General features: G+C 48.3%; 2 protein-coding genes across 12 annotated transcripts in view; one reads left to right on the top strand and one right to left on the bottom strand.

The window, feature by feature from the left end:
- The window catches only part of LOC106817744 (filaggrin-2-like), a 23,708-nt gene extending 21,772 nt beyond the window's left edge, over positions 1-1,936 (top strand). For all 11 annotated transcript variants that reach the window (XM_014822431.1, XM_014822430.1, XM_014822439.1 and 8 more), the window contains 2 exons: positions 303-432; positions 777-1,936. In XM_014822431.1, the coding sequence (XP_014677917.1) occupies positions 303-432; positions 777-922 (276 nt within the window). In that variant the 3' untranslated portion in view covers positions 923-1,936. The remainder of the gene's footprint in view (positions 1-302; positions 433-776) is intronic.
- A 207-nt stretch (positions 1,937-2,143) lies between these two features.
- On the bottom strand, positions 2,144-9,089 carry LOC106817747 (dnaJ homolog subfamily C member 11-like). Its single transcript, XM_014822441.1, has 4 exons — positions 9,077-9,089; positions 6,773-6,859; positions 5,470-5,968; positions 2,144-4,336 (listed from the first exon to the last, which is right to left on the bottom strand). The coding sequence occupies exons 3-4, from the start codon at positions 5,913-5,915 to the stop codon at positions 3,088-3,090; spliced, it is 1,695 nt and encodes a 564-aa protein (XP_014677927.1). The 5' UTR covers positions 5,916-5,968; positions 6,773-6,859; positions 9,077-9,089; the 3' UTR covers positions 2,144-3,087.
- Positions 9,090-9,677: the final 588 nt, after the last annotated feature.

The following is a 9,677-nucleotide window of genomic DNA, read 5'->3' as shown; positions in this document are numbered from 1 at the left end:
ACACACACACACACACACACACTCACACACACGACACACACACACACACACACACACACACACACACACACACACTCACGCACGCGCACACACACACTCACGTACGTGCACACACACTCACGCGCACACATACCTATATTTATACGGTTGCATGCGCATTTTCCGATGACTTGGTTGTTCAATGAAGAAAGACACTTTTACCTTGGAATCTCTTTCACGTAAATCCTTTGGTTTTATACAGGCGACCCATACGGATACCTCAGATATCTATTATTTACAACTGTGTGTTAATTTAATTGCAGCAAACATGTGGATCGAGGAAGAAGAGAGAGGCGCCGGAGTCCAAGATGGAGGAGCGAGCGGCCGAAGAGCGAATTTTCAACGGCGTTGTTATCGTAATGCCGGAAGAAGATGTGACGTATGCCGAACCAGGTACGTATACACACGGGGATAACAACTTGTATTAATAGTCGTGAGAGATGTATACGCGATGTCTCACAGAATACGGGTTTAAATAACTCTGCGCTTGAAAACCCCGATGGTTTTGCTTCGTTTAGATGGGTTATTTTTCCTTGTGTAGTCGCCGTCTCATAGCTTCCAATTATGATCCTCCTTCGAGGGCCACGGATACTAAAAATAATGCGTCGCATGCTGATATCACACCAGATGCATCTTTCAAGGAAAGGAAACGGAAATACCAGTTTAGAGACATCCTATCTACTTTTGGTACCGCTGCTAAGTTCTCATCGCTATCTCTCTCTCTCTCTCGCACACAGAGAAGACGCGTGATAGCTCGGAGCTATCAGCAAGTAGTATGTGCCTCAACAAGACGGACTTCGCCATCGGCACGACGTTCCTGGGTGCGATCCTATTCGGCGTGGGATGCGCCGCCATTGTTCTACTGTACAGGCGCCGGCTCTAGCGGTTAACTTCGTCACAACATCCTTCGCAACGTCTTTAATCGCTTCTCATACGCAGATACGCGTCTCGTTTCAAGATATCATCTTATGCTTTATCGCCTCTCATATGCACATATGTACATGGCTCATTTGAAGACATTGCTACTCGCTTTTTGCGTTCAAAGCAATGTCTCATTTGAAGACACTGCTACTCGCTTTTTGCGTCCAAGGTAATGTCTCATTTGAAGACAATGCTACTCGCTTTTTGCGTTCAAAGTAATGTCTCATTTGAATACACTGCCATTCACCTTTTGCGTTCAAAGTAATGTCTCATTTGAATACACTGCCACTCATCTTTTGCGTTCTAAGTAATGTCTCATTTGAAGACAATGCTATTTTCTTTCTCGCGTCTCACGTGAAGATGTCTCAATCGAATATATCAGCATTCGTATTTTATCATAAGCTCATTGTAATTATCCCCCAGTAGTCGTCTCGTGTGTGCGTACGCTAGCGTGAATGTACACGTGATACACGCGTGCACTCGTAATCACTGTATATAACGTGTTAACATAACTTCATTCCTTTGGCGATACCTTGTGATAATCATGTTCTAGACACTTGCGATGGGATCATAAATATATAAAGCTAATGATATGGATTAACTACTTCTGCAACGACCAATGAAATACACCCGTATTACGCGTTGCAAGTGTTACCTCTCAGTGTTCACTATATTTTCCTCGGTTTCTCATATGACCTCCAAGTGCTTCACATAGCTCCAAAGCTTCACGTATATTGAAGAAAACCATATAAAATTATGTAATAAATTTGTATATCCGTCAGTGCCAAAGTCTAATAGTAACAGCTGTACCAATATGTAAAAAATCACCGGCCATGTATATCAACCCATTGCAATAATCAAGGAATCGAATGCGCACAATATAGTGTCTATTGACAATAATAAACTTTTTTGTTTGTGTTTACAATTAAGTCACGTTATATCGTTTGGTGATTAAAAAACCAATTTTTTGTGATTATATCGTCTTGCGATATCCAATCCATACTATGAATAATTCCACTGCTAGGCAAAAACGTGGTTGCTACATATTAGAAAGTAAGACTATACTAGTGTAATACGGATTGTGGTACCTTCCAAGTCACCTAGCATAGTTTTGCCTGCTGCTGATTGCACCTGGTATCTAAAAAAGTTTCCATTGTGTCTCATGATATAAGATTATGCAAAGATGTAACTCAGTTTTTTTTTTATTGTACAGTAACAGCATCAACACTAAAAAAAACAGTGTTCAAAACACTCGCCGTCTACTTCAACGTTACAAGCATAAATAACCGCAGGCCTAAACAACACATGACATAACACAGGAAGATAGATATACAAGGAAGCACCTATCAGCGAGTGTCATTTTGTCTCTCAATCACAGTGAAATCCACATCGCTGGACTACACTCGACTCACATGTCGCGCATGGCTGCATTTAAACATTGTCATATTAGTTCAATGCTGTACACGTACGAAAACGCACGGAACACAGTTGAATGTGATAATGGTGAATTTCCACTCTACTGCCCTCACAGTCAAACACCGGTATGAAGAATTTCCAACGTGGAAACCCCACAATTCTCAGCAGCAACACACGCAATCTGATGCAGGAGCTGCTACCGAAGTCAATTTGTGTCCGTGACGACTCTATTCCGAACTATACCGCTATGCCATCGACAGTGAACCGGCCGTGAGTGCTCAACGCAACTACTACTGCTACGATCGTCGAGCCTTTGCTTGAATATTGACTCTAAATACTGTATTCGACGCTACTGACCGAGATCAAGCATGTTGGTGTGAAGCGTATTCCCGCCATTACACCCTGCCGCTTGTGGATGCAACCAACTGTTGCTAAATTTGGCTATCTCCATGCGACATCTCCATGCTTGTCTGCTTTCATGGCCACTATTTCACAGCTCCTATCTTGAGCGTGTACCTTCTCCAAAACTACTTCATGCGTACGGTCTCTACACACTGAGCATCTGTTTTCTCCGCCACTACTCCACTCGGCTTGCGCCACTCACAGTGCACATATCCCCAGCATCTGCCTTCTCCGTAAGCCTCGTGTCTCTATCTCGTATCTCGGTCGCTCCTGCGCGTGGCTCGTCTCTATCGCTCGCTACTACCGCCACTACTCCTGTGTCTGTATCCTGTGCGACTGCTTCGGTATGCGCAGCGGCTCGGCGTCGGGCATCGTCACCTCGTGCACGACGTCGTGGAAGCGGTAGAGCACGTGCAGCGACTTCTCCTCCGTCGGTGCCGGGTCGTAGAAGCCCGGCAGGCCGGCCTTCGTGCCCTCGTGCAGCACCAGCTTCGAGTCCTTCACCTGGCACTGCAGCGGCACGGTGACGTCGATCACCTTGCCCGCCGCCTGCCGACTCGTCTCGGTGACGAGCAGGCCGTACCACGCCTGCATGATGACGAGGCCGTGGCGCTGCGTCTCCAGCTCAAGCACGCGCGCGACGGTCGCCGCCATTAGCGCGACGGCGGCCTCGGCCTCGCGGCGCCGCTGCGCGAGCGTCGTCGCGTGCTTCTCGCGCGTCTCCTCGGCGTGCCGCCGCCGCTGGCGCAGCAGCCACGGGTGGTAGAGCAGCGCGCGCGCCGCGTAGTAGGCGACGAGCGGCGCCACCGTGCCGTACAGCACCGCCGCCGGCACGACGCTCTCGGCGAGGTGGATCGGGAACACGTACGTCTGGCTGGCGCGGTGCAGCTTCACCTTGAGCGTGACGCCGGACGGCACGCCGACGCTCATCGTCGCGCCGAGCGAGCTGTGCGCCGTCAGCTTGCGCTCGGCGCCGTACTCCAGCAGCGCGCCGAACGTGCCCACCTTGGCGGCGAGCCTCAGCTTCGCGTCGGCGGCTTCGAAGCGGCGCGTGTACGCGAGCATCGCGTACGACGTCGGCACGCCGAAGCAGAGCGACACGGCGGCGTGGTGCGTGCTCGTGTCCCACACGAGGCACGTCGTGAGCGACGCCGGCGAGCCCGCGCGCCACGCGATGTAGCCGAGCGTGTGCGTGTCGAGGTGGCGGCCGACGATCGCCGTCGCCGCGGGCCGCACGCCCGCCGCCGCAAACTGCATGCTGCCGGACATCGTCGCGAACATCTTGTTCGCGAACGTCGTGTACGCCTTGCAGTGCAGCCCCGGCCCGCTGCCGGCCGACGCGCCCACCTCGCCCCACGAGCGCGCCGACAAGATGCGCCGGAAGACGGCGCTGAAGCTGCCGTTGCCCGTGCCGTTGTGCACGCTCAGGCTGCCCTGCACGGTCACCGTGTCCTTGCTGGTGAGCATCGCGTCGATCGACTGCGTCAGCGCCATCTGGTTGATCTCGAGGTTCGGCAGGCGGCTGTGCTCGTACTCTTCCTCGTCGTCGGGGACGTACCTGCCGAGATCACGTGACGACAACAAGAGTCAGCGCGAGATATCATAGCATCTGCCATCACTACCGACACCTACGCTACGACACTTTGTGATACGCGCCCGCGGCCGGCTGTCCGAAATACCACGCGCTGGCTATGACATCGTGACGTCATTAATTTCGAAATGGGACTGTTATTTAAAGGTTATGACATTTTGATAATCATAACTATCTATGTTTTTGACAACGTGGCCCCCAAGGCTAGTCTGCTATGTGAAGCATTTCATTGAAGGAGACCGTTACAATAGGCTGCAAGCATAATGCCACTAGCAACACTGCTGTGGTGATGATGGACCATGTGACGGCGTGACGATGTGACCGTGCCAGCGTCTACGCGAGGACGCCATCAACGCCATTACCGCTGCAGCCCACATATCGCTCACACAACGCTATTACGTCCACCAACAACGCTGCCATCAACGCTGTCGCTACCCACGTAATATCACTCCCCCTCGTTACCTAAATAACACGCCTGCGTGCCCTCACTGCCTAAATAACACGCCTGCATCCCCTCACTGCCTAAATAACACACCTGCGTCCCCTCACTGCCTAAATAACACGCCTGCATCCCCTCACTGCCTAAATAACACACCTGCGTCCCCTCACTGCCTAAATAACACACCTGCATGATGCATCCCCTCACCGCCTAAATAACACACCTGCATCCCCTCACTGCCTAAATAACACGCCTGCATCCCCTCACCGCCTAAATAACATGCCTACATCCCCTCACCGCCTAAATAACACGCCTGCGTCTCCTCACTGCCTAAATAACACGCCTGCGTCCCCCTCACCGCCTAAATAACACGCCTACATCCCCTCACTGCCTAAATAACACACCTGTGTCCCCTCACTGCCTAAATAACACACCTGTGTCTCCTCACCGCCTAAATAACACGCCTGCATCCCCTCACCGCCTAAGTAACACGCCTGCGTCCCATCACCGCCTAAATAACACGCCTGCGTCCCCTCACCGCCTAAATAACACGCCTGCGCCCCCTCACTGCCTAAATAACATGCCTGCGTCCCCTCACTGCCTAAATAACACGCCCGCATCCCCTCACCGCATAAATAACACGCATTCATCATCCCCTCACCTCTCGAAGACGTCGGTGGCGTCGACGCCAACGACAAACGTGCCCTGCGGGTTGGTGCGCTGCTGCAGCCGCCGCTCCTCGCGCTCCTGCGCCAGCTGCTCGTACTCCTCGCGGATCTCCGCCGGCGTCTTCGTGCGCTGCACCACCTCCCAGCCGTCTGTCTCGAGGCCCTTCACGCCGAGCGTGTCGTAGATGGCGCGCCGCCGCTCGTCGCTCAGCACCTCGTGCGCGCGCTTCGCCCGCGTGAACATCTCCTCGGCCTTCACCTTGTCGTCAGGGTGCTTGTCCGGGTGGTAGAGGCGACTCGCGCGCCGGAACGCGCTGTTGATCTCGCTCGTGCTCGCCGAGCGTGGCAGGTTCAGGAACGCGTAGTAGTCGTCCTCGCCGATGCTCTCGCGCTGGAAGCCGTCGCCCTCGTCGTCGCAGTTCCCCTCAAAGTCCGACATGGCGTCGCTCGGCTACTGTTCTTCGGCTTCGTTGTCTGCACGTCGTCAAAGATCTGCGAGCGATAACGACGATAGTGAAGCGGCTTCGTGCGCGGTGTGGAAGGGAGTCACAAAAATTGACGGGAGCGCATTTCAACGATCATCATCGTTACGTAGGCATGGTCAAAGATTTGTCATTATCACGCTAAATTTTCTAATATTAGGCCTATACTGTGGGGATGCGATAAACCTTTATTACTAAAATGCATGAACTCTCATTATTACAATGTGGAGATTCTTGAACTTGTTTTGCTGTCAGCCACATTATGATATGGAGACCAGGGAAAATTTTATTATTATATCAGGGCTCTTCACAGGGATTTCAAAAGGCATGTTGGGCAATCAGACAATTCATCCCCAGTTGCTAATTAGAGATTAGGCATGTCGAATGTGAACCCAATACACAGATAAACTCGATCAATTCAGAGACATATTATATACATCAAGCTAGGACACCACAACATGAGATTATTAAAAGTAAACACACCTGGAAATTAAGGCACATTAATTAGGGAATGTTGAATATTTATAGATGTCGTAAATTAGCTTTAGCTTTGAAAGCATGTCTGAGGTGACATGCGTTAAAACGCTGGGAAGAATGCAGACAATGCCGGAATCTAACGACGACGCCTAACATCTGATGTTGTTGTCATTTTACTAATCTAGCAAAATTAATAGTTACCCATACAGTCTAGTGTGTGAATGTATGTGATGAATATGTGTGTGTAATAACTGTTGGTGCCATTTACTATACAACTATTGTCAAGTCTCAAAAGAAACTCCACACAGGATTTTAACCATGCAGAATGTGTCCATACCTAGCATTCTTGGCATTCCACAACCAACAATCTTGTAAGTGTTTGGTATCACAGAAGATAACTCCAAATGCCAAGTGACCTCATCTCCTGTTAAACAGAAACATAAATAAATATTTAATAAAAAAGACAACATTCACTTCTGCACCTTGGACATAAGAATGATTGATATGAAGATCTATACATTATACTGCCTTCACGCAACAAAATCCGCATTAGCACATTTTTGACCACACTATTTTACACCACCTTGTACTGCCACTTCCCATTCATAAATACAATGTAGGTGGAATGTGAAGATGGCATAGTTCTAAGTTTATAAGATGGGTTGTGTGTAGCTCTAGAACTATAGCCCTTTGCTCTGCCACAGGGCTACAGCACAAAGTATGTTTAATATGGGCAACAAAATTGCTCCCTCTGCTCCCACGAGGAACGGATCACAGAAAAAACTAGACAGAGTGCACTCATGGAGAGTGCATACCTCCGCCAGCGACATACGCCATACGCCTCACGAACACACGAATAACCCACGATATACGCCAGCGTACTGACATGTACACGCTGGCTTGCTGCTCGCGCACATGTACACGCTCGTTGGCTCGCTGGCTGACGCGCTAATATCGATCGCGCGAACACACGAACACACTAACACACGCACACGAGACCGAAAACATAACCTCCTCCAACTCCGTTGGGCGGAGGTAACGAGGGCAGCCTATTACTCTGACATGGGGGTGTGGGTATAGCACTGGCGCTGATACAAGGTTGCCAGGTAACATGTTTATGTTTAGAAAAGTGCCAGTTGGCTGCCTCCATGTTTTTGCATTTCGGATAACGTTACCCACGTACGCAAGCATTTGAACGGAATTTGCATGTAGTGGGAAGAATTTGAGGAGTAAATTAATAAATGCATGGGGTAAAGTTGTGAAACTGTTCAAAAAGTTAGGTAAGATGTCCATGTACTGATGACATGTAGATAAATAACTAGGCCTAAGTGTTTAAAAGCCCGATCAATTTGCGTACTCAGTACTGTGATCCGTTCCTCGTGGGAGCAGTTTTGTTGCCCATATTCAACATAGTTTGTGCTATAGCCCTGTGGCAGATCGAAGGGATATAGTTCTAGACCTAGGTTGTGTGTAGATGATGTAACAGTACTACTACTAACACTATGGCCCAAATTTCATTGCAGTATGTACTTATTTAACACAGGTGTGGAATGAGAAAATAAAAATGGCAAATAGTAAAAGTACCGGTAACGTTAATAATAATGACTTGATTTGCCAGATAATTATAAATTGTCCACTACAATTAGCTAGGCACCAACAAACTAGAAAACACGCCTAAATCTGAGCAATGTAGCCTACTCGGCATGTACGAAAGCATGTTGGACATTAGCTCTAGTACTATAGCCCGCGGATCGCTGCCGCAGGGCTATAGCACATGAGCGCATAGCTGTAATCTAAGCAAATGGTCGGACTGGTCTTAACAAAAATTTATCCCCAAAACGCAAAATGATCGGGCTTTTTAACACTTATCTATCAACATGGACATCTCACCTATCTTTTTGAACACTTCCACAACTTTACACCAGGTATTTATGCTGTTATTCCTCAAAGTCAGCACTTATTGAAATTACATTTTAAATCATGTGGCGTGCGCACGCGTAATGTCACCGGATATGTTGGCAAAACGCAAAGCAGCTATGGTGCATGTATTATTAACGGGGGTGTTCCTGATTGTGCTCCCGATTGTGCGCACATTGGCGCATCAGGGCGAGTTTACCCACCACCCCCGTTAATAATACATGCACCCTTTCACGCACAATAGCCTGCCTTGCGTTTTGCCAACATATCCGGTGCGCACGCCACATGATTTGAAATGTAATTTCAATAAGTGCTGACTTTGAGGAATAACAGCATAAATACCTGGTGTAAAGTTGTGGAAGTGTTCAAAAAGATAGGTGAGATGTCCATGTTGATAGATAAGTGTTAAAAAGCCCGATCATTTTGCGTTTTGGGGATAAATTTTTGTTAAGACCAGTCCGACCATTTGCTTAGATTACAGCTATGCGCTCATGTGCTATAGCCCTGCGGCAGCGATCCGCGGGCTATAGTACTAGAGCTAGTTGGACATCACGTATGCCCTACTACTATTACTGCTGGCACTAAAACATATACATAATACAGTTACTGAGCCAAAGATAAAAATGTGGCAAGGTATATGAGACACTTTTCGAGGCTAAGACATTAAACATGGTTAACTAGTTGCGTTAAAATTAATTAAATGGTATATATTTCAAACTTACACGATTTGACAGAACAACCTTCTCGCTATCAACAATAGAACATACTCAATGTCCAAACTGCATGCAGCGCCCCCTTCGTACAACTCAGGAAAGCTGGTACTGTAAAGCAAAGCTGTAAAGTATCTGAATACACTTACCTGAGGGTACAGCTTAGTGACAATATCGAAAACTGCTTACAACAGCATGAGGATGATGTACGGAAAAAAGCAAGGAAATACAGGGGAGCAATAGCTTCAAAGGCATTCTATAGTTTCAATAGATATTGGGTGGGTAGGGAGCTTTGGAAAGCAGTTGCAGTGCCTGCACTGACGTATACAAATGAAGCCTTAGTATTTAAATATAAAAAAGGAGGAACGTCCACGCTCCAAGCACTAGACAGGACTCAAAACCAGCTGGGAAGGGAGTTACTAGGGGCACCTTCTTATGTGGGACTGGCGAGTATTAGAGGGGAGATGGGATGGTCAATTTTTGAAAAGAGAGAAGCAAAATGTAAAATTAAATATTGGGCCAGGATAAAATATATTAATAATGAACGTAAATGTAAACAGATAGCGGAAGCAATGGCGAATTCAGATCAGACTGGAAGAAGAGAACTAGGTTCCT

This window comes from Priapulus caudatus, unplaced genomic scaffold (assembly GCF_000485595.1).
Source record: "Priapulus caudatus unplaced genomic scaffold, Priapulus_caudatus-5.0.1 Scaffold1848, whole genome shotgun sequence".
Classification (NCBI taxonomy): domain Eukaryota; kingdom Metazoa; phylum Priapulida; class Priapulimorpha; order Priapulimorphida; family Priapulidae; genus Priapulus; species Priapulus caudatus.
Note: the sequence above shows the minus strand (reverse complement) of the source record. Positions and strands in the feature narration are given on the sequence as shown.